Consider the following 25,219-nt stretch of genomic DNA (forward strand, 5'->3'; position numbering starts at 1 on the left):
TTCTGGGGTCCATAGCGTCTTCATCACCTTCATCCTGAAACTCACTAGGGACTCAGATAACAAGGTCAGCCCTCAGAAGCAGTGGGGAGAGGCCTTCCTGGGGAAACTGACCTTTGGATAAGGTGACGAAGTGAGGAGAAAGTGTTGGGACCTTGGAAAGATAGTGGATTTAATTTTACAACTCGATTTGAGTGGTGACATAGCGTGGAGGTTGAGAACAGACTCTTGAGCCCGTCCCCTGAAGTTTGCCCCCAGGTCCACCACTTCCTAGGTAGGTGGCCACGACAATCTACTCTCCTTGCTCCAGCCCCATCCTTTGTAAAAACGGGGTCATGATGCATAAGCATAAATACTACCCCACCCGAGTTGGTATTTACAAAGTGGCTTTTAAAAAGTGCCTGGCACGGGGAAAGCATTGCAGAAATGCTTCGTAGATTGAGAATTTAAGTACAGAATGAAACTAGAGCCAAAGGAAATGTTTAAAAAGACAAACCATACATCATCTGGGCTGGATCAAGTGGCCAAGGCCAGCGTGTTCCAAAAGAGAAGGGCGGGTTTGGATATGGTTTGTTAGGTGTAGTTGGAATATCTCAGACTGATCTAGGATTTTTCAACTTTGACGCTATTAACATTGTGGGCTGAAAAATGTTTTTGTTGGGGGAGGGGGTGTTCTATACAAGACAGCGTGTTCAGTAGCGACCTGGCCTCTGCCTATTCAACACCCATAAGAGGACTCTCCCTTTCCTTCTCCCAGCTTCCAAGTTGTGACAATGGAAAATGTCTCCAGACAAGGGCAGGTGTCCTGTAGGGGGCAGAGTCATCCTCAGTTGAGGAGGTCTGTTCTCATCAGATCCAGGAATCAGGCCTCATGGTAGGAAGACTTGAGATGCATGTACAGTTTATATCAGGTTATTAAACCCACCCTCTTCATACTTTGAATGTGGCCCGTGTCTTGGACAGAATTGTTAAAATCATTATATTACTTTTCATTTTTGCAGTGTATTTCATGGATCTGGTTTTCATACATCACAGCACTTTACAATCTCGATCTTTTCCCAAGAAAGAGATTACCTAATTTAATTGCTCTGCTGGTGAAGTGCATGAATGACGCCCCTGAGATTTAAATTAAAACCTCTCTCATGTCTGCGGGCTTGCGAACCCTCATTATAACAGGGCATTGTTCATGGAAATAGCATACTGTAGTTTTAGAGATGCCTAATAAAAGAACTAATCACTCGAGGAGTTCCACTGGGTGGAGTTTTATCATTTTGAACAAGATTCAGATGAATCAGGATTCTGTGTACTTTAATTATGCACACAGTCACAAATCAAGTAAATGATCCATTATCTCAAGACAATTGAATTCGTTCCCCCTTCTTATATCACGTTGTTGTAGAAAAGCTGTTTTCTCTCCCTGTTTCAAGTTACTGATTTCTTTCTTGCTTCAGTTTAAATATTTGGTCTGTGCAGATCACTTAGCCTAACCCTTTTCATTTTTTCACATGAAGAGCAATGTGAACGTCTCATTTCACATGATAGTTTTCCCAGAAGATATTTTGTTTCATAGAAAAAATGAGGGGGGTTCCTGCTGTGGCACGGTGGGTTAAGAATCTGGCTGCAGCATTTCAGGTTGCTGCCGAGGTACAGGTTTAATCCTCCACCTGGCACATCGGGTTAAGGATATGGTGTTGCCACAGCTGCAGCATAGGTCACAGCTGTGGCTCGAATTTAGTCCCTGGCCTGGGAACTTCCATATGCTTTGGGTGTGGTCATTAAAAAAAAATGAATTATTTGTGGCTGATTCATGTATTTACCCTACTTTCCAGGTTCAAAAGAATTGAAAGATTACCTGGCTCTGGAATGGCTAGTACCACCTGGCACATATGGCCCTTTTTCTTTGTCCCATGTCTCTGGCCGACCTATTAAACTGATGGAAGCCCTACTTCCATTGAGTCCTACTGTGCCTCAGGAGCCTTCTCCAGGCTTTTGCCCCCAGTCTGGTCAGAACAGATGCCGGAGAGCTGACCTGTTGTTCGGTCTAGTTATTTTGCAAATGAATAGCCAGGGGAAGCAGAGTAGCCCCTTGCTGGGGTCATCAAGCTGGTCGTCCAGGAGCTAGACCAAGATCCCACCATCTTAGTGCTTTGACATGTTTTCGGGTTCCCTGTAAGAGAGCCTGGTGACATTCCTATAAATGCTGGCGAAGACAGTTCATAGTGAAAATTAAAATAGTAGTAAGTGAATATGCTAAGGCATTCTAGAACTTTCCTAAAACAGGAGTCAATTTGAGAGAAAATGATATGCCCAGCTCCAGAATAATCCTTGAGTCATATCTCTGGCCCATTTTCTGACCAGAAAATCCCAGGCTCAACCGGTTATCAAAATCACCAAGTGTGCTTTAAAAAACCACTGATTTCTTGATATTCCTCAGTACATATTCTTTTTTTTTTTTTTTGGTCTTTTTGGCATTTCTTGGGCCGCTCCCACGGCATATGGAGGTTCGGCTAGGGGTCTAATCGGAGCTGTAGCCACCAGCCTATACCAGAGCCACAGCAACGCAGGATCTGAGCCGCGTCTGCAACCTACACCACAGCTCACGGCAACGCCGGATTGTTAACCCACTGAGCGAGGGCAGGGACCGAACCCACAACCTCACGGTTCCTAGTCGGATTCGTTAACCACTGCGCCACAACGGGAACTCCTCATTACATATTCTTATTTGGAAAGGCTGTGGAGGGGCCCAGGAATATTTATATGTATTTATACATATATATGTGTGTGTGTGTGTGTGTGTATGCATGCCTGTGTGTATTTATTTTCTATTTGTGGTATTGTATATATATATTTACATAGATATTATATATATATTTTTTTTAAACAGAGTTTTCCAACTGATTATAATGATTAGCCAGTCTGCCAACAGTATAACCATTCCAGTCAGCACTTGATAAATTATGCAGAAGCATATATGGCTCTGCTTTATAGTGGTCTAATATAAAAACAAAGTCATGTGCCTAGATAATTGTTTTCTGTCTGTTTATAGTATTATTTTTAATCACTAACTTCTATATGAACATGGCAGAATGACATCATGGTAGAATTTTCCCTTAATGATTACGTTCAAAGCTGCAGGGGGAAAAAAAAAAATGTATCTGTAATTGCGAATTTGATGGCAGCGTCCAGTTTCTTGCCAGTCATTCAAAGTAGAAAGCACTTAAAAACAGTGACAGTTGCTCTGTGCTAGCCCCGCCCCAGACCTGGGCCCTACCTTCTTGGCAAATGTTTTCTCAGGTAACCATCAGAACTGTCCTCACTGTACAGGTTAGGAAGTCCCCTCAAATTGCCTAAAGATCAGCTAGGAAGAAGCAAAGAATGTTTCCATTCAGACCTGCTTCACAGTCCAAGGCCAGCTCCCTCACCACTGGGCTTCACTCTCTTCCCAGGCCCCGTCCCTCTTGCCTCACTCAGTTAATGCAGAGCAGAGCAGAGCAGAAAGCAGCATCCAGGAGAGTCCAAAGGCATGAAATGCTCTGTCCTCATTCTCTTTTTAGCCACGTGACTTTCACTCAGCACATTTTGGAAGCTCTATCAGTTGTTTCTCACTTTGTCTATGAAAGGGAGGATGGCTAGGAGTTCCCTGGTGGCTCAGTGGATTAAGGATCTGGCATTGTCACTGCTGTGGTTCAGGTCACTGCCGTGGCACAGGTTCAGTCCCTGGCCTGGGAACTTCTGTACATCGTGGGCACAGCCAGAAAAAGAAAGAAACAAAGAAAGGATGAAAAGAAAGAAAGGAAGAAAGAAAAGGAAGGAAGAAAAGAAAAGAAAGAGAAAAAGAAAGAGAGGAAAGAAAGAAAATTGAGGGGATGTCTCCGTGAATGTTGAGGTCTTTTCCATGTTACAGTTTCTGAGCTGGAAGAATAACATGTGGTCATCTTTATTGAATTTGAGTAGTCTAAATGGAGTTTATTTGTAAAATCTCAGAGAAGAAAGTCTTCCACTGAGGAAGTTTTAATTAGGCCTGGTGAAGATGACCAAGAATAAAGTAAGCCTATCGTACCGCATTTTAAGGTTTTTTCAAAATGCCTTTCGGATAATGATTTAAGAAGTCTTCAGGGACTGGATCTCGCACCATGACTGCTGAATGTTTTCGTAGTTGTTCCAGAATGTTTTGAAATAGCATAAAAATCTCCCTCTGGCGCTCCGACACTTCCCACTTCTGTTGAATCCATTTTCGCAAAGGAGGATTTGATAAAATATGCTGAAGCAAATCCAGGGGTATTTTATAGCATTCTTGTGCTTCCTAAAGAGACGAGGAATTTTAATCACATAAATTTATTAACTTGGAGCCTTCTTTCATGTGACATGTTTGCATTGAGCTTTGGTACCAGATGATCTCTAGTTGGGTTTTAGCCTTGGGAGAAAAACTACGAAACAGTGAGTGTGAAAAGCAGCAGTTGCCTTGTGCCTGGAGTAAGCTGGATAAGACATCATTGGTAACTTTCAGTGTGGGCGATGCTCCTTTTTTTCCCATTGTTTTGCTTTCTGATTTTTGCAGTCTGCCCCGCAAGATCTTAAAGCGCTTGCTATTAGGTCATAATTATTTATGTTCTACTGGGATTCCCTACTCTGGAAACCTATTTCTCACGATGCTCGGCAGGAAAGGAGCAGGCCACCTGCAATGTTAAAAAGTGATGATGCAGGTGAAAATAAGGACATGTTTTCCCTCGGGGTTTAGAATCAGAGGAAAGCACACGTGAGTCTGACACCATCAAACTACCAGTTCAGGGACTGGCAGAGCTGGCTTGGCGCATGTGGCACATAGGGTCCTCACGTCTGACTGGCCTTCTGTATAACAGCAGGTACATTGCAAACTGTAGGAAGATGGTGGGAGACAAGCAGGGGAGGAGGCTCGGTCTGTGTATGAAGAGCTTTGGTGCCCACAAATGGGGCATGTGTGTTGGCACGGGTGGCACCCAAGCACACGTGTACATTAACAAGAACCCTTAGGTGTATTTACAGATTTCCCTGCCACATGAGGGAACATGATAGGTGTCAAGTGCACACCTTCATCAGTCTTTGTGGAAATTGCCAGAATGTAAAAATTGGGTCAGAGAAGACAAATAAGTTTGATCTAACATGGCAATTGATGGGTAGTGGTAGTGACTCCCCAACGGCCACTACTCTTGAAAAGAAAAAGAAAAAAAAAAAATCCTTGATTGATTAGTTCTGTCTGCCATGGGCGCAAGAAGGATTGTAGCATGTTATATGCTACTTATTTCCATTCCCTGGTAATTAACTGTATACACTGCATACACTATGACAATGAGTATTGATCATCCCTCCTTAATTATTATTGCCTGTGGCCAGTAGTGAGCTCTTTGATTGCTAGTATTAAAGTTCTTTCATTTTATTTTTAGGCCTCAGTATGGTGGCAAGTTCTGTCCTGGTTCTAGCCGTGTATATCAGCTGTGCAACATTAACCCTTGTAATGAAAATAGCTTGGATTTTCGAGCTCAGCAGTGCGCAGAATATAACAGCAAACCTTTCCGTGGATGGTTCTACCAGTGGAAACCCTATACAAAAGTGGAAGGTAATTTGGTCTCTATGAATCTCAATCAAATATGTCTGTTGATGAAAATAATAATCGAACTGCAACTATGTCTCTTTGCAAAGAGTCATGCGAATGAACAAGAGAAGAAATTGCTGCCCCTGTTAAAGTGTCGCAGTGTTTACCTTTCATTCCCCAGATCCATCTTAGCCCAGTTTTTTCTTCAGTTTCGTAGGTTTTGTTTATTTTTCCACACTTTTCTTTCTCACAACACACCCCCTTGCCTCCCACATCTGTAAGCCAAAAAGTTCATGTGTTTGGAATGTACTTGTGTTTCTAAACTTACCTTTGACATTTTAGCAATTAAGTTTCCTCGGGATATTAATTGAAATTGGTGTGAATTGCCCAGACCAAAATCTTATGAAACCATTTGTGCCCCATAGAGACACCATCCTCGGTAACTGACATGGTAGATGATTTATAAGCATGGGAAGCCTATTTGCAGAGTACGCACACGTACCTGCCATGAATAAAAAAAAGTCTCTATCCTAGGTCCTTGGTACTTATTACAACTTAATGTAATGGTTTGTTTTACCTTTTGCATTGATTTGTTTTTACTTTAGCTCAGCGTCAAAATATGTTGTAACAAGCATACAGAGGACGGGTACCAAATGTACTTTTTGTTCCCTATGCAGAGTAAGCTGTCGCTATTCTGGTTATTTCCTTTCCATTTTTTTTCCCATTCACTTGCTTTATCAAATCTCATCCATTCTCCCTTAGAGGGATAAATGTGAATCCCAGTTGTACATGTGTAGGATGGGAAGAGACCAAATTTAATAATTCCTGGGAAATAAGGGAGGAGGCTGTTGCTACACAAAAGCTCAGCATGAACCCATATCATCAAGGAGCCAAGGAGCCAAGGAGCTAATGTGATCAGAGATGTCATTATTATAAGCAGCGCCTCCATCTCAGAGGAGGTGGTACTGCAATTTTGCTCAATAGTAGCCTTCCATTGTAGGAGCACGGACCCGCTGTAGGTACAAAAGCTGTTCATCCAAAATATCAATTGAGACAGACATGAAAATTCTGAAATCTAGGTCTTAGGAAGAAGCAGTGAGGGAAGGGCAGGTATTTACTGTAGGAAAGAAACTAGTTACCTTCAAATATTCACAGAGAGTTCCCTGGTGGCCTCGTGATTAGGAATTCAGCATTGTCACTGCTGTGGCTTGGATTTGATCCCTGGCCCGGGAACTTCTGCATGCCATAGACCACAGCCAGAAACACAAAGGAGTTCCTGCTGTGGCAAAATAGGTTAAAGATCCAACTGCAGCAGCTCGGGTCACTGCAGAGGCATGGATTCCATCCCCAGCCTGGCTCAGTGTAGGTTGAAGCTGCAGCTCAGATTCAGTCCCTGGCCTGGGAACTTCCATATGCCCAGGTGCAGCCATAAAAAAGGAGAGAGAGAGAGAGAGAGAGAGAAATTGAACAGAATGAAATCTAGATTTATTTGAAATTGCTTTAGAAAACAGAATTCAAGTGTTAAGAACTTCCTATGGTTCTGTGGCTGTGTCCCCAGAGAGACCTTCCTTGTCAGCCCAGCCCCTAATCCTTCCTTCATGTCCTTCTCTGGGCTCTTTGCCCTGCTTTATTCTTCACTGCTCTTAACAGGGCATGAATTGAGATTGCATTGGCATTTATCCATGAGCTTTCTCTCCACCGGAATGATCAGGTTCTCCAGGGATGAAGGCGTGTCTGTTTTGAGTACGCTTGTGTATCTAGCATCTAAGAGCAGCATTCAGAATATATTTATAAGTTTTGGAACAAATGAATAAATAAATATCAGCCGTCCTTAATGGAAGTGAGTCCATTTATGAGCAGGAGGCTCTCCATCACTAGAGGCATTCTATCAGGAACTCAGAAATTATGCAGGAAGGATACCATACAGCAGGCTCCAGTGGACCCTTAGAATAGCTGCAGTTGCTTTCAGGTCTGACACTTAAAGACTTATTTTCTCTTGGTATCCTATAATTCCATCTTTCTCATCTATGGTTCTTTCTCCAAGACTCTCTTGTCCTTCCTTTGCCCTGTCTTCTTGGAATCCTTGGCCTTTCCCACATCTTCCTCTAAATATAATGTTTATGGACTCCCTTGTTATCATCCTCTAGGTAAGTTCCATGTTGAATCCATAAGGAGAAAGTTAAGCAGGTAAATCTCGTAACTTAGAAGATGTTTCTGGTTGCCAATTTCTTTCACTAATTTTATCGCAGTTTTTACTAAGTAGGGAGCCTTCCATTTCACTCATGCACTCACCAGATGATTACTGAGTACTTACTGCATTGGAGACACTCTGCCAGATGCAAGGCAAGTACATCAAATAAAACAGAGACCCCAGCCTTTGGGCCTCACAACCTAGTGCCAGAGATAGAAAAGTTAAGGCGTCCTCATCTTCGCCTCTTCTCCTTTTGACACATATCAGAAAAGACTGACCATGATTTGAAGGTCTGTGACATTCATGCAGTTTGGAAAGAAGAATAAGATTTTATTCATAAATGTAGCTTGTCTTACAGTCATGAGTTCTCTTCTTCTGTGTTTCTTTTTTTTTATTAAACTGAAGCGGAGTTGATTCACAATGTTGTATTCGTTTTAGGTGTACAGCAAAGTGATGCAGTAATACATATATCTGTTCTTTTTCAGATTCTTTTCCATTATAGGTTTTTACAAGATACTGAATATAGTTCCCTGTACTATCCAGTATGACCTGTTATGTACCTATTTTATATATAATAATGTGGGTGTGTGTATCCCAAACTCCTAATTTACCTCCCTCCTCCCCCAGCTTCTTCTGCGTTTCTAATAGACTAGTTCCTAAACATTCTCAGGAACCTGTATTGCAAAAACTGAACTTTCTAGAACTCATTCATTCCTGGGAATGATGGAGAAAAGAGAGGGTCTATATGTGTTCCAGCTTCTTAATCTCATGTGCATGCACAGAGTAGCAGGTGTGAAATAAAACTGCTCTTAGAGAAAATTCCTAGGTGAGGGAAGAAATGGAATCTATCCACATGACCGAGTATTTGGACCAGGATCATTTAGCTTCCATCATAGTTTTGACTTTGTCTTCTATTGAGAAGTTTCACAAAGCACAGCCATTTGCACACTGTTTACACGTTTGTTGTAAAACTGTTGTCAAGGCAATTGCAGTGTCACCCACATCGGGTCTCGTGTGAGAAATGTCATGTGGAATTCCTATCCAAAAAAAAAAAACCCCTCTTTCTATTGAACAAATTGGCACAATAACTGCTGTCTGATAACAGAGCTCTATAAAGATATTTTATTTTTTAATTTATTTTATTTTTACTTTTGTCTTTCTAGGGCTGCACCCACGGCATATGGAAGTTCCCAGGCTAGGGGCTTAATTGGAGCAGCAGCTGCCAGCCTGTACCACAGCCACAGCCACAGCAATGTGGGGTCTGAGCTGCATCTGTGAGCTACACCATAGGTCATGGCAACACCAGATCCTTAACCCACTGATGGAAGCCAGGGATGGAACCCATGTCCTTGGGTTCATTACTGCTGAGCCGCGGTGGGAACTCCAGTATTCTTTGTTTTTGCCTGTGATACCAGAAACTTCTCAGGGACATAATGGTCAATAAAAGCTACTTTTTTTTCTTTTTTCTTTTTTCTTGTCTGTGCCCATGGCATGCAGAAATTCTTTGGCCAGGGATCGAACCCATGCCACAGCAGTGACAGCACCAAGTTGTTTAACAGCTAGGCCACCAGGGACCTGCCCAGCATTAAAGTATTTAGCCCTGATGCTTAGTTTGTTTGCTTCCTCTTCATATTCATGACGTGATTCTTTTCTATCTGTTATATACACATTATTAACCACGTGCCTTTTTTCCAAAGTTCCTAAAATTTTTCCTCTTAGCAGACTGAATAAATATCTCAAGTAATCCATGTCTTAAATCACAGTCAGCAAACTGTGACCTGTGGGCCAACTCTGCCCCATTTTGTTAAAATCAGGTTTTATTGGGACACAGCAATACTCTTTCATTTACAGGTTGTTAATGGCTGACCTTAGGGCCTGCGGAGCCTAAATATTTACAGTCCAAGGTGGGGAGTGACACAATCCACCAATCATGTGTTTTGTGGCTAAGGATTAGAAGAATCGTATTCTCTCATATTAATGGTAAAGCAGATTTTATGTGGATTGCTGAAAGGAATTCCTTTTTTCTTTATTTCTTGGATTTCTAGGGCCACACCTGCGGCATATGGAAGTTCCCAGGCTCAGGGTCTAATCAGAGCTTCAGCTGCCAGCCTACACCACAGCCACAGCAACATGGGATCCAAGATGTGTCTGCAACCTACACTACAGCTCACGGCAACGCCGGATCCTTAGCCCACTGAGAGAGGTCAGGGATCGAACCTGCATCTTCACGGATACTAGTCAGATTCATTTCCACTGAGCCACAACAGGATCTCCCTTTAAAAAAAAAAAAAAAAAATTTGGCTGTACCCTCAGCATGCAGAAATTCCTAGGTCAGGGATCAAACCCACACCACCGCAGTGATGATGTTGGATCCTTACCCACTAGGATGCAGGGAACTCCATATTTTTAAAAGCCACATACATCTGCCCTCATTCAAGTGCACCCCCCCCCCCGCCATGCACACACACACACACACACACACACACACACACAGCGTGCAGGCACCGACCGGTGCATAACCTTTCCATCTCGATCATGATACTTTCCTAAATAAATTTAACTCTTCCTTTTGGTCATCATGTCATTTTCTTGTGATTTCCTCTTGACCGTGACCTCTTTCGATCTCTTTGCTTCTAGAGGAAGATCGATGTAAACTGTACTGCCAGGCCGAGAACTTTGAATTCTTCTTTGCCATGTCCAGCAAGGTGAAAGATGGAACTCCTTGCTCCTCAGACAAAAGTGATGTTTGTATTGATGGGATTTGTGAAGTAAGAGAACATTTCTGCTTTGGGGTGTATGGCCATGCTGGTGTTGTCTCTTAACAAAGGCATAGCATGAGAAGTATTGCACGGGATTCTTGTATGTGGAGAAAAGCAGGTGGCATGGGGGAAAGAATAGCATTTTCCAGTTGGATGTGCGCTCAGTCTCCCAATTCCCTTTCCCTTCCTGCATGATTCGCATCTGGTGTGTTTGGTTTCTCTTTCACTCTGTTGCCACATATGGAGAGGACGATATATCCTCCTGTCCATAGTAGTGATAAAAATTAAATAAGAATGTAAATGATTGTAGCAATAAACTTTTCTTGTGTGTTCACTAAGTACATTCCCTATGTGATTAGAACTTCATAGCTGTGTTTGGAAATAACACTTCTATTTATTTCAGGTTAGTTTTTCTTTCTCTTCAGGTATCCACTTTCTTTTCTGTTTTAATTTGGTTGTGACCGCTGTGATCTTGTGTGTGTGTGTGTGTGTGTGTGTGTCTAGGAGTTTTATGTTTCATTGGTAGAGCTGATCTGAATATGTTCACCTGCCACTAGTAATGATGGTAACTTTTCATTCCATTTTCTGGAGGAGGACTTGAAGCCTTCTTCTTTTTTTTTTTTTTTTAGGACTGCACCCACAGCATATGGAGGTTCCCAGGCTGGGGGTCCAATCAGAGCTGTAGCTGCTGGCCTACAGTACAGCCACCGCAATGCAGGATCCGAGCTGCATGTGTGACCTACACCACAGCTCATGGAAATGCCAGATCCTTAACCCACTGAGTGGGGCCAGGGATCAAACCTGTGTCCTCATGAATGCTAGTCAGCTTTGTTTCTGCTGAGCCACAATGGGAACTCCAGGGATCAAAGCCGTTGATAAGTTATGTAACTTACTAATCATACATCTCTTAATGGCAAAGGAATGATTTGAACCCCTAGTCAGTCCAGCTTGAGACTCTGCTTTTTCCCATAGAACTGCACTACCTTCCTAATAGTAAGTTTGGAAAACCATGTCCCTCTTGGTTATTCTAAGCCACTGGCTTCTATGATGTTTCATTTTCTCTTCCTCCCCCCAACTTTTTTTTTTTTTTTTTTGTCACAGCCAGTGGGATGCGATCATGAACTTGGTTCTAAAGCAGTCTCAGACGCATGTGGTGTTTGCAAAGGTGATAATTCAACTTGCAAGTTTTATAAAGGCCTGTACCTCAACCAGCATAAAGCAAATGGTAAGTGATACTGCAGAATCATTGGGACCCATCTTTTGCTGCTGAAGAAGTCTGAGTCGTGCTAAATATGGTTGAGGCTTTTACTCCCTCACTTGACACAAAGATGATGTTGGCTTTTGATGCTTAGGCAAGATCAAGGGAGGATAGGTGGGTTTTGGTGTGAGCAGTTTCATCAATACATACATTCCAGAAATGTGTTCAACAAATGCCTTTCACACAGTTTCAGTATGTTGACCAGGCTGCTATATGCCCCACTTGTATTTGTTAAACAAAGAACTATTACAGAATCTAGATAGTCCACACTTACTGTGCTAGATGAATATTTGAAGCAATTAACTGAGCATCTTGAGTAGAATTGAGCCCTGTCTTCTGCACTGGGCTCACTGTTGAGAAAAGATGGCTCCAAGTTTCTTCCAGGTAGATTAAAACCAAAAAGCATTTTTTTTTCTGGTCTTTTTGTCTTTTTAGGGCTGCACCCATGGCATATGGAGATTCCCAGGGTAGATCCAATCGGAGCTGTAGTCACTGGCCTACACCAGAGCCACAGCAACACGGGATCCAAGCCGCATCTGTGACCTACACTTACACAGCTCACGACACTGCCAGATCCTTAACCCACTGAGTGAGGTCGGGGATTGAACCCTCATCCTCATGGATGCTAGTTGGGTTCGTTAACTGCTGAGCCACCATGGGAACTCCCTAGAAAGCATTCTTGGGTGTCAGGGTCTTTGTTCTGGAAAGGAGAAGAAGAGTGTTTTCTGTCCACATTCATGTGCTTGGGAAAAGTACTTGCATTTTTTTCTCTCTGGTGTTCCTACCACTTGGAAAATGAAATCACTGAGCATTTTCGCCTCGTAAGAGTGGATATGAATGGCGTCGATTCAGAAACCCTCCCCCTCTTTAAAAACAGCCACGACCTGTCTCTGAGCTTGTCTCCACTGCCTGATGCAGATGACGGCAATGTTCTGGTCTTTCCACTTAGAATATTACCCGGTCGTCACCGTCCCAGCGGGCGCCCGCAGCATCGAAATCCAGGAACTGCAGATTTCCTCCAGTTACCTCGCCGTCCGAAGTCTCAGTCACAAGTATTACCTCACAGGGGGCTGGAGCATCGACTGGCCAGGGGAGTTCGCCTTTGCAGGGACCCTGTTTGAGTACCAGCGCGCCTTCAACCGCCCCGAACGCCTGTCTGCACAGGGACCCACCAATGAGACGCTGGTCTTTGAGGTAAGTACCTGTATATTTAGTTCTCACTGCCTCTTGCTGAATTTATAGTGAGGACCCCTGTTTGACGTAGCATAATGAACTCCATCCAGTCCTTGTAGTTCAGTTTTGTTTGCGAATGGGCTGAATGTCAAAGGGCCAAGGAGGAGAGACAGAAATTCCATTTGGTAGAAGAGGGCAGCGATCCAGTGGATCTCTGGGAGAATGTGTTGATTTTCATGTTTAGAAACCAACCTTTCCCCAGTACACGTGGCTGTTCTGAATGCTGGGGGGATACAGGAAGAATGCTTCTTGCATTGTTCCAGTTTGTCTGTGTCTGCCATTTGGATAGTCCATTGTAGCTCTTCGCAACATAGACCCATTGACCTAGGAGACAGAGTGATGCAGTGGAAAGAACACTTTGGTGTCGAGAAAGTTTTCGGCATGGCAAACTACCCTCCTTTTGTAAGCCATCATTTTCCTAGAGGTAAGAAAAGACAAAGTGTTAATAGGCAATAATAAGGAAAATAAAAAACAGCCACCCTATCTGCAAATGACTCCATAACACAATTATCCCGGGTACATTATCTTTGGTCCTCCCAATGTCTCTGGGTTTGTTTTTTCTGGCTTGTACAATGGGCTAGTCATTTGCTTTCAGAGGCACAGGATTTGCTTGAGGTTGTGTAGAAGTCACACTGGCTACCACGTACAGAGAACTGACGTAACCAGGCACTTGGGTTAGCCACTTTGAGGTTCAGTGTCTCACCTGCAAAACTGGGATAGAAAACCTGCCTCACTGACGTGCCAGAAAAATAAGCAATGAAGCATGAAATGTTAAAAGACTTGCCCAACTCTCATAGCTAGGAAAAAAAAAAACAGAGTTGAACTGGAGTCCAAGTCTTTTCCACCTACAAATAGGACACCTGCTCTCAGTCTAATTAAACTTCTCTTCTCTTCTTGAATCAAGAAACATACACTTAATTCAACTAATTATTATTATTATTATCATTATTATTATTATTATTATAGGCACTAGCCTTAAAGATTTACCAAGGAAGATGAATTGAAGAAGATAGTTTAACTAGATTTGCAATTTTTAAATGGATAATAATTCTGATATTGCATCCTCCGGAAGGTGAAATGATTGCCTATAATGCATACTTGCAAAATTAAACGGAGAAAGTGTACTAAAGGATCTTGGAAAATTTGTACTCTTGAAACATGGGGAACATGAAAAAAATGTACTCTTATGCAACTCTGGCTTGAGATTATTTCCCATGCTACTAAACATGTCAAATTTTTAAAAAGAAGAGGAAGAGCATAGTTTAAAAATATGACGACATGTAGTTTAGGATTCTAAGTCCGATGATGTAACCACTGTAGAGTTAAGAGTACAGGCTCCTAACTAGCTATGTAACTTGGATAACTAGCTTGTAACTAAGTATCTCAGCCTCTGTGTCACTTAACATCCACCCTAATAAAAATAGGCAAATGATACCAGCTGGCTGCTAGGGCCATTGGAAGAATTCAAGAGAAGTTCAAGGCTGACAGAGTCCTTGGCACATAGTGTTTGTAATCATGACCATCCCCTTGTCTTCTGAGCTTATTACAGATTTTTTTTTTTAAATCTCAACCTGAGATCATGATTAGTAGTCTGGTGACCATAGGCTAAAAGCAGCTCCCAGATCTTCATGCTTAAAAAAAAAAAAAAAAAAAAAGGGTCAGTGATTAAATATCAGGTTATTTCTTATAAAATAGAGATTTTGACAACCCTTATGAAAAAGGAACTTCTGGCCCCTTAGATATTTGAATTTGCAACCCAGGTCCTAGAACTTGGCCATGAGTTAACTTCCCCTTACCTTGTGAGCTTGACACTAGGCTCCCATCACCTCCGTCTGTGTGTTATTTCATGAAGATTTCACATTTTCTCTGAGAGCAGCTGTTTTTAGGAAATATTCTTCCAACCCTCTTTGAGTCTTGTATTTCAGAAGATGAGGTTAGGAACCCCAAATAAAACTACACTAAAGTGAGGGTAGTTTGGAGCTCGATAATGAATGCAGTCCCTGAAATTACACTCTGCTTACACCTAAGGCATAAGAATTGAACTTTCTGGTTAAAGATTTCTGGATCTTTTTATTCAATTCTAATGTTTTAGATGTAGATGTTTGTTTTATTTCTTTTCTAGCATCTGCGCAGCAAACATCTTTTCCCTTTCTTTAGGAAAGGTATATTTTCTTTAGAAAGGTATATTTACCTTGCAAGGGATCAGTTTTAGAGCAACGTGGCATCATTAGTTTTGCCAAGAGGCCTTTGATCCATCTCTAAGCAAATGCACACAGACCAAGTTCTTTGGCTGGAAAATAAGCAAATCAGAAGGTGGGTGCTTCTCACAGCTTCAGGCACAGGCAGCCAAAACCAAGTTCAAATCATTCCTCATGAGAAATGTGTGCTTTACTGCTTCATGATAAGCAACCATTTTTTGTTGTTGTTGTTTCTTTCCAATTTTGTTCATAATCACAAAGCCGTTCCTGTAGGTTTTCACAGTTCTGTTTATAATTTAAAGTTTGCCGTTCAACATATGTTATCTGCAGGAAAACCACAGCGAAGAGTAAGACAAGAAGTGCAAAGCCAAGTGCAAAGCAGAATAACAGTTCCCCCTGAATTTCCTCTTCAGAACCTGAACTAGCCCGTCTTTATCTGTGTTGATCAGATTAACCAGATGATTGACGCATTGTCACTGAATATTATGCCAGCCTCGAGCTAAGACTTTTTATTTGTGCTTTGCCTAATCTAAGCATAACTCCTGATCTCTTTCATTTATATTATTGAGTGCTGACTAAAACTAAATCTCTGGAATATTTACTGGGTCCAAACATTTTCCTGATGATTAGGAGCTATTTTTGAGAAATGGAGGGATGGCTTCGATTGGTGATGGCATTCTCCAAAATTGGTTAGGTTCACCAGAGGTCCATCACCTGGTGAATATATAATCTAATGATGCCGTTTCACCCATGAACTCACGTTCACCAATAAAAGAAATGAGTTATTTACACATAAAACAATGTACCTACATCTCAAAATCATTATGCCAAATGAATGAAGCCAGGCACAAAAAAGTAAATATCTTTGTCTTTTTCCCAACTCAGTGTTTAACAGTTTCTTAACTATGAGGAATCATGTTATCGCATGCCTTTATGCTGAAACCCTTTATCATATTAGGAAAGTTTCCAGCTCTCCTGAGGATGTTTACCGTGTGTTCTTGTTTAATTCTATTAATGCTTTCCTTTTTAAAGAAGAAATTGGTCAGGTTCATCATCTATCTCCTTGCAAATGCAGACAGCTCTTTAAAAAAAAAAAGCAATAAAAAGGTATGGAGAAACATTGGGTAGATCGGATAAATTATAAAGTCTTCCCTATGTTCAATTGTATATGTAGGGTTTTTTTAAATAATTTTTACGACTCTATAAATAGGATAAAAACTATAATAATATCTCTGTTAATACACAAGTATAGTTTCACTACCATGGAGTAGGTTACATTTGCTTAGCTATTGTTTTTACAGCGTCTTACTTTATGTACTACTTATAGATTTGGTGAAAGCTTAAATTAATTTCTTTGGAATGTGACTTGTCTGAAAAGAATCTAGAGGGAAAACTGTATGATTAATTGGACATGCCTTGCTTGTATTTTGTAAAGGAGTTATGGTTTCATTCAAAACTTGCAACTAAGTTAGGAGATGAAAAAAAAAATCAAATCCAGTAACCTAGTATTATATCTATTGTACCTTTTAAAAGAATTTGGGGAGTTCCCGACGTGGTGCAGCAGAAACAAATCTGACTAGGACCCATGAGATTACAGGTTCATTCCCTGGCCTCGCTCAGTGGGTTAAGAATCCGGCATTGCCTTGATCTGTGGTGTAGGTTGCAGATATGGCTCGGATCCTGCATTGCTATGGCTGTGGCGTAGGCCGGCAGCTACAGTTCGATTGGACCCCTAGCCTGGGAACCTCATATGCCGTGGGAGCAGCCCTAAAAAGCAAAAAAAAAAAAAAAAAAAAGTGGGTTAATGACTTTAACATTTAAATTATATTTTATTACCATCAGGAAAACATCATCAAAAATTTAGGTCCATTTTTATCATATGCTTATGCCAAAATCTATAGAACATAATGATTCAAAAAACTTAAAATCACAATAAGCAGAAAAATTACATTTACTGAAACTAGGCTATGTATCAGTATCCAAATAATCCAAGGCCATAGTCTTTAAAGGAAGTTAAATCAAGTTCATATGCTTTTCCCTACAGCGATGAATGGCACCAAGATGAATACTTTTGGAGCCAAAAATATGTTCATTCCAATATGAAACGGTGAATGTCTTTTACAGTCCTGTGAGATACGGAAATCAAAGTGTGGGAACCTACCAAAATGGAAAATGCTCTTCCATCTACAGAAAATATAAATAAGACTGTGAACGAAAGCACTTTCTCTCTTGGCCACTTGAAATGACTGCGTGTTCACTGAGCTCTTATTATAGTTAAAATTCAGCAGAAGTGTGTTTGCCAAAGTACATGAGGATGGCAGTGTAAGATAATGTCCCTGTCTACAGCATCCATTCGTGCTAATCGGATCCTCCCAATACCTTAGCTAAGTCTTATCTTCACCTTGGCGTGTCTTGATTTAAGTAGCTTGATTTCAAAGCAGTATTCGTCTATGTCTTCTCATTGTCCGATAAATGAAAATTAAACTTTTATTGAAAGTCCATGCAATGCCCAGCTCTATTTAGACATTGAACATACACAGATGGTTGGGACTTAAATCCTGTCACTACATCATTATAGTCTCAGGTCTTTAAGGAATGTGAAGAGTGAATTTCGGAGTTCCCGTCGTGGCGCAGTGGTTAACGAGTCCGACTAGGAACCATGAGGTTGCGGGTTCGGTCCCTGCCCTTGCTCAGTGGGTTAACGATCCGGCGTTGCCGTGAGCTGTGGTGTAGGTTGCAGACACGGCTTGGATCCCGCGTTGCTGTGGCTCTGGTGTAGGCCAGTGGCTACAGCTCCGATTAGACCCCTAACCTGGGAACCTCCATATGCCGCGGGAGCGGCCCAAGAAATAGCAACAACAACAACAACAACAAAAGACAAAAAAAAAAAAAAGAGTGAATTTCGGTATATGGATCTCATTGTTTTCAGTAGCAACATGGGTTAGAACAGGGATCATCTGCATAAATAGTGGGTGATGTGGATTACTTAGACACCACTAGGTCACTTTGCATAAACCGCTTAAACTGAATCCCAGTCTTCTCATTGAGAAATGATTTCCCCAGGCTAAAAACTACTATCAGCTTCTCTCTCCTATAACACTGTCCTGAAGCTCTTTTAAGCACCTGAAACCCTCTGTGGCTGAAAGATGACTTCCTTGGCTTTGTAGATTCCACACCTGGTACAGGATCTGGAACATTGAAGATGCTCAAAAAATTTTTTTATTAAATGAATGACATCTGATGATAAAATTCATTCATTCATTTAAAGAGTAGCATCTTCTTCCAAGTGGCACAATCCTACAGCAATCCTGCATGGAGACAATAAATCAGTTGAGTGAAAGGAGACTTTCTCTGACCAAAGTCGGGACGGACAAGCCCAGAGGCCAGGCTGTCCTTCATTTCTGGCCTTCGGTCCCCAACCACGGTCATGATCGAAGATCTCTAGAAGGCTTAGGCTTCCGGGGTACACATTTTAAAAACCACTGGATTTCAGCATCTTTGAGGACTAGTCTTAGAACTGTACAGTTGAAAGTTAAGTACAATGAAAGGCATTTAAAGAATTGAAATATCATCTCCTAAATTGCATTTGAGCAATCAATGTGCTTTCTCAAAGACCTGCCTTTCCCAATGTGAGTAATTTACACATAAGAACTTGCTCACCAGTTAGCTCACAGTTGACTTACCTTAATCTGGGAGAAGAGCAACTTACCAGATCCTTTCGCTTGTATCTGGGTGTTCAACAGTGCGAGGCAGGAGTAATGCAATCCTGCCAAAAAATTGACTGCTGTCAGTTAACCCCAAGAAATAAGTACATGGCCTGACACCAAATAAAAGTGTCTTCTGCTTCTGGTTATTTTTATATGTCAAAATTTTATAGAATGTCTTCATAGGGAAGCTCAACTTAAATGGAAAACAGACTTTCACTTTTATCACTGAGTCAAATGCTCACCCAGCTTTCAAATGCCATCTCTGTTATAGACCTTAATTCTCCTTGGAACCTCGATTGTAAATGGTCCAACATTAGCAACAGGTGGATGTCAGTTTAAACCGAGCTGGCCCTGTTGATTTCCTCAGTGGCCAAGGCCAATTCCTAAGGGTAATCAAAGATTTAAATGACTGCCTGAGGTCTCAGATACTTTAGGCATTGTTTAAGTCCATCGTTCGCCTTATAATTTTGAAGTACATACATACATGTAAATGGCTTGGAAAACAGAGCTAGTGTTCATGACCCCATATCATATTTCTGTATCACCTAGGGGAAAACTACATATATATCTGCACACCCCAGCACAAAAAGAAATCAATATTGATTTGGCAACCCTACACCTTCTGAGATCACTACAGACACAGTGATTATAAACTAGATAATCTCCACGTATTTCTTTATTTCAACGTATCCCCCACAACATGGGTCTGGCACAAAGTCTAAGGAATTTCTCATTGAACTAATGTACTCATTAGTCATCTGAAAAATGTAAAAGACAGCTTAAATGTCAAGAGTCTTCAGGATATTATGTGTAGACTATTGTATTTATTGTATTGGGTTTGGGGACACAAGAAGAACTAAATCTAAGTTATTTCTGCACCATACATAGCTAAATTTAGTGAGTGTGTATGTGTGTCTTTTGTAAAGAATTTAGGTGGTTTTTTTGGTTGTTTTTTGTTTTTATACTGCACCTGTAGCATATGGAAGTTCCCAGGCCAGGGGTCGAATCTAAGCTACAGCTACGGCAACATCAGATCCTTTAACCCACTGTGCTGGCTGGGGATCAAACCCGCACCTCCTCAGTGGCCTGAGCCACTGAAGTCAGATTCTTAACCCACTGTACCACAGTGGGAACTCCCAAGAATTAAGTTTTGAAGTAGTAAAAATATGAAAACTGAAGATGAGGGTTGAATTTTACATGTGCCTTTGTTGAAAAATCATCGTTTCATCTGAGGTAGACATGTAGATGCTGGGTTTTTCGAGTATGGCTGAAAACTTGATGTATTTCCATTTTGAGATTGAGATATAGGTCACTGATTTGTGCTCTAAGTACAGTGCAAAAGGCACGTTTAATATGCAATTTTAGAGGGCCTTGGCAAGGAGAATTAAGAACACCAACATTCTTTTTTTTTTTTTTTTTCGTGATAAGCTAAAGTGTCCACACATTCTTTTGAAGTGACCGAAGATCAGCTTTTTTTGCTAACTGATGCAAATGTACCCCGCTCTGTCTCTGTCTCTCTACCTCTCTCCCCACTTCTCCCCCTTCCATCCTTCCCCTCCTCCCTTTACTTCTTCCTCTCTTTTATTCTCTTTTTCTATCTTTCTTTCTCTCTGTCTCTGTCTGTCTGTCTTTCTTGCACACACACACAAAACAACAAATGAGTCATATTCTCCATCAACCGGTCGTGCAGTTGGAGGGTAGGTGAGGAAATTCATCATGAGTGTTTCATTATAAAGTAACTTCATCTCTGCCTGATAAACAGTGAGATCAGGAGGACATGATAACACAGGTTACTAGTGTAGGACTGAAATATGATCACCTGTGTTTTTACAGCATTCCTTTAAAAAAAAAAAGTCTTTAAAATAAAAGCTCCCCTTTATGTTAAGGATTTTTTTTTTCTATTAAGAAGCCAAAGGGGGTGTTTAACCCTTTGAAAGCCCAGTCCCACTTCATAGCGTAAGAGAGAATCCTCGAGCTGAAAAATGTAGCAGCCTTTTTTATAATGACAGTGAGAAATGAGTTAACCACAGGCCAGTTTCAAGGCAGAAAAAGACACCTAGAGAAAATTACTATAATAAACAACTTCCTTCACTCTTTGGCAAAAGATGACGGGGTGGCAGGGGGCCAGGTGGACCGGCATGTTGATCACTGACTTGACAGTGTGTGAGCACCTCTGATGGGGTATTACCTTCTCATCCAGCTCCTTTTTCATGACCCTGCTGTCTGAATCCTGCCCCCACCCCCTCAAGGGGAAGGGGCTGAAATGAGTAAAGATGTGTCTCAAGATAAAATCAGTGTAAGGGAAAGGAGATTAGCCAGGGAGCATGGATGGAGTGAAGACACAAAATTCAAAAGAAGCAAAGAGGGAATGGAGAATTAATTCCGACCAGATGATAGGAAACTCCAGGCTCCAGAGGACGACTCAGATGTGCTTCTGCGATGCCACATCATTTGTCTAGAGATTGCCATTTGCTGTTTGAAGTGCAGACCTCCAGTTAATTCACGGCAAATACTTCTGTGACAGGTCGGAGAACACTATTTCTCTTCGCTAAACTCGGAGGAATGTTGATGAGTTGAATTAGAACTGTAGTCGCGGTTCAATGTGTCAGCCCACACCTTTGAAGCTGCCTAACAGATGCCCTTCCAAGGCCCGGTTCAGGGTCTTTGTGGTGCTGCATCTTGTCAAATCCAACTCACTCACACCTAATAGCTGTGATGATACCTGGTCGTGTTCTTCAAGCTTTGAAGCAAATAAGAAGGCAAAGACAACTGGCTGATTTTTTGTATCAAACGGCTTCCAAGAATCACAGGAATGTACCAAAACATGAATTCTCACCTCAAAACTGTCCCTTCCTTGATTTGGTCACCGTGTAATGTATGATGAAATTCACTGTTTATTGGAAGGAGGCAGTCTATAACACAAGTTGTATTTCAGTTGCTAAAAGAATGGTTAAATCAAACATTCATAAACACTGGGGAAAATGGATTGAGGAGATGAAAGATCATGCGTTCTTAAATGATATGAGTGTTCAAGAAACAACATCTTCAGGTCAGAACCCAGTAGTCAACGGAAATATTATAGCATGCTGTTGAAGTTCTGTGATAATGTCTTTTCAACAGTTCGTCCAGTTTTCAGAACTTTAAATCAGAATTCTAGACATGGCATTTCACAGCTTTAGATGCAGTGTCCTGAGACTTAAACTGTCAAGTTTGGGAGTCAGACAATATCAGATACTCCAGGTCCCAGTGTTGTTACTTACTAGCTATGTGACCTTGTTTATTGGTGCATTTATCCACAGTACTGGGTGTTTATTTGTTTGTTTCTGGCCATATGCACCATATGGAAGTTTCCAGGCTAGAGGTGGAATTGGAGATGCAGCTGCAGGCCTACATCACACACAGAGCAACACCAGATCCAAGCCACATCTGGAACCTATGTCAGAGCTTGTGACAACCCCAGATATATAACCTACTGAGTGAGGCCAGGGATCGAACCCACATCTTCACAGACACTATGTTAGGTTCTTAACCTGCTGAGCCGTAGTGAGAACTCCCACAGTACTGGGATATTAACAGTAATGGGATATTAACAGCACCATGCCTTCCTCACAATGTCATTATCAACTTTAGATGAGATAATGCAGGTACAGTGCTTTGCCTGGCATAAGCACAATAGGTACTGCTATTGTTATTTTTTAAAGCAATCAATACATTATTGAAGCCAAAAAACAAGATTCTAAGCATGCATTAAATAAAAAGCCAGTCTATTAAACCTATCTATAACTCTTTAGTTTCATGGGAGAATTAGGACAACTTCCTTAAAAGAAAAAAAAGGGGGGAGCTTTAAATAATGAAACAAAGACAAAGCCAGTGGAAGGCATTTATAGTTTTCAAATTAAAAATTAAAAATGGAAGTAAAAGAGAGAAAGCTGTTTACCAAAGATGATTCAATGCATCCCTTGTTTTAACGTTGTATGCCCCAAGCAGAACCTGCATCCCCCTCCTACAGAGGGCAGTTGGTAGGGTCCAGCCCAGTCTGTGGTTTTCCAACTTAAGAAGCTGTAAATTTTATAACTCTGCACCCTGTGGTCAAAGCTGCTGAGTGTTGTGTCTGAAGTCAGGTGGTTTGTGTGTTAAAGGTAGACATTAAGCAGTTCTCCTGAAGCCCTGGAAGCATTTAAGGAGGTTGCTTGCCAGCTGTAAATTAGAGACCCAATGCCAGTTGGCCGGGAAATTCTCTGGACTAAGTCCAGTTAAGTAGACTGCATCGCCGGCGGGCTTTCCAAATTTGTGCGTTTCCCAGCTTGGCTATACAGTCCGACCTTCAGCACTGGGTGGTGTTTTGATGTTGTCCTCTGATGGGGGCAGAGGAAGGATGTGACATTCCTGTAAGAGAGCTTTTGTGTTCTCCACGAGTGCTAAAGAAAGCTATTGACTGCACTTGACAGGGTCACTAGAAGTGGGGTTTTTGGTCCTTTTTTTTTTTTTTTTTTTAATGGCTACACCCACAGCATATGGAAGTTCCTAGGCTAGGGGTCAAAATGGAGCTGTAGCTGCCAGCCTTACACCACAGCTCACAGCAACGCCAGATCCTTAACCCACTCAGTGAAGCCAAGGATTGAACCCATGTCCTCATAGATACTAGTTGGGTTCATTACCGCTGAGCCACAGCGGGAACTCCACAAGAGTTTTCAAACAGACATGAGTGATGGGAATTACCATTTTCAAATGATGTTGTCTCAGATGTGTTCATTCCTCGGCATCCACAGAGGTAGGTAGAATCTTAGTTCTGTGGTTATCACATGCTGTCCCAAGGTCCTCCTGCTTCCACGCTTCAAGTAGGACACGGTCTGGGATCAAGGTGATGGTCGTGGTCCCTCTGAGGTACTTGTATAGAGACAGGCCTCCTAAATTAGTGGCTATTGTCTCTATCTGAGAAAAGTGGGCAAAGTCATTACTAGCCCACAGGGCCATTTAGAATTAGGAATGTTTTTAATTGTCTCAAAACTGATGCAGGTGAGAAAACCTCAGCCTTCAGGTAGGGCAGAGCCAGCTTCATGGATGTGCAACCCACAGAGTCACAGGGGACCTTGGGCTCAGAAGGGCCCTATGTTTGGTTTAATGCTCCGTTGTTACCAACCTGAAATCCTTAATCATTTTTTAAAGGAGCTGGGCCCTTGCATTGCCGTTTTGCTCTGGGCCCCACAAATTAGGTAGCCATCCTGAACGGTAGGATTGAATTTTTTTTTTTTTTTTAATGAAGTCTGATCTTTTTTTTAGAACAGGGTGAAAGAAGGGCTCACAGAGATTCTATTAGCCAGACAGTCTGTTTCCAAAGGACTGGCTCTCACAGGCATCAGACAGAAAAAGATAAGATGACGGCTGTGTGTTCCAGGCTTAGTTACTTCATTCCTCATACAGGATAAAGAACAGGGCAGAGAATGCCTTGATTATCATTGAGAAGCAAATAATGTCATTGACAGATTCTCATCTTTTATAGATATTTGATCTTGGCATCTATTCGTGTAAATAATTACTTTCTTGAAGAGTCCTTTATGAACTGATGTTAAATTCTAAAGGCAGCTTTCTGCTGGTTTATACAGATAAACCAGCTCCGTGATTTTAGGCTCCGTGATTACACATACAACTCTCATGTGAACTTATACATACACAGACGCTATAGTTAGGCCTTGAGTCATTTGATTTTTTTTAAGTTAAGAGTCTTATTCAGTTACGCATTCAATGACTGCATTAATGTGCATATGTCCAACAAAAAATATAAGCAGTATGTCCTGTGCGCCATTGGCTGCAGAACTACAGTAGTGATGCAACAGTAACCAGCTCCTGTGTATGTTATGAGTTAGAAATTTAAATTGCATAATCTTGTGAACATTTACTGTAAATTGTGGGAGTTATTTCTCTTCTTGATCTGCCTGCATAAGTAAGCTTCTTATTACCCTGATAATACAAAATGGATTGGTTGCCTTCTTGCTACAAAATAGTCTGCTGCCATTCTAACTTTTTAGCTGAAGTGTTTTACTTTTCAAAGGATCTTTACATTTTTTTTTTTTGTCTTTTTGCCATTTCTTGGGCCGCTCCCACGGCATATGGAGGTTCCCAGGCTAGAGGTCTAATCGGAGCTGTACCTGCCGGCCTACGCCAGAGCCACAGCAACACGGGATCCGAGCCGCATCTGCAACCTACACCACAGCTCATGGCAACGCCGGATCGTTAACCCACTGAGCAAGCACAGGGACCGAACCCGTGACCTCATGGTTCCTAGTCGGATTTGTTAACCACTGCGCCA

General features: G+C 41.6%; 1 protein-coding gene across 1 annotated transcript in view; it reads left to right on the top strand.

Annotated features, from left to right (window-relative positions):
• Positions 1 to 25,219, top strand: part of ADAMTS18 (ADAM metallopeptidase with thrombospondin type 1 motif 18) — a 164,883-nt gene that overhangs the window by 104,767 nt on the left and 34,897 nt on the right. The window contains exons 13-16 of the mRNA XM_047792836.1: positions 5,418 to 5,590; positions 10,395 to 10,525; positions 11,618 to 11,741; positions 12,724 to 12,968. Of these exons, the coding sequence (XP_047648792.1) occupies positions 5,418 to 5,590; positions 10,395 to 10,525; positions 11,618 to 11,741; positions 12,724 to 12,968 (673 nt within the window). The remainder of the gene's footprint in view (positions 1 to 5,417; positions 5,591 to 10,394; positions 10,526 to 11,617; positions 11,742 to 12,723; positions 12,969 to 25,219) is intronic.

This window comes from Phacochoerus africanus, chromosome 8 (assembly GCF_016906955.1).
Source record: "Phacochoerus africanus isolate WHEZ1 chromosome 8, ROS_Pafr_v1, whole genome shotgun sequence".
Lineage (NCBI taxonomy): Eukaryota > Metazoa > Chordata > Mammalia > Artiodactyla > Suidae > Phacochoerus > Phacochoerus africanus.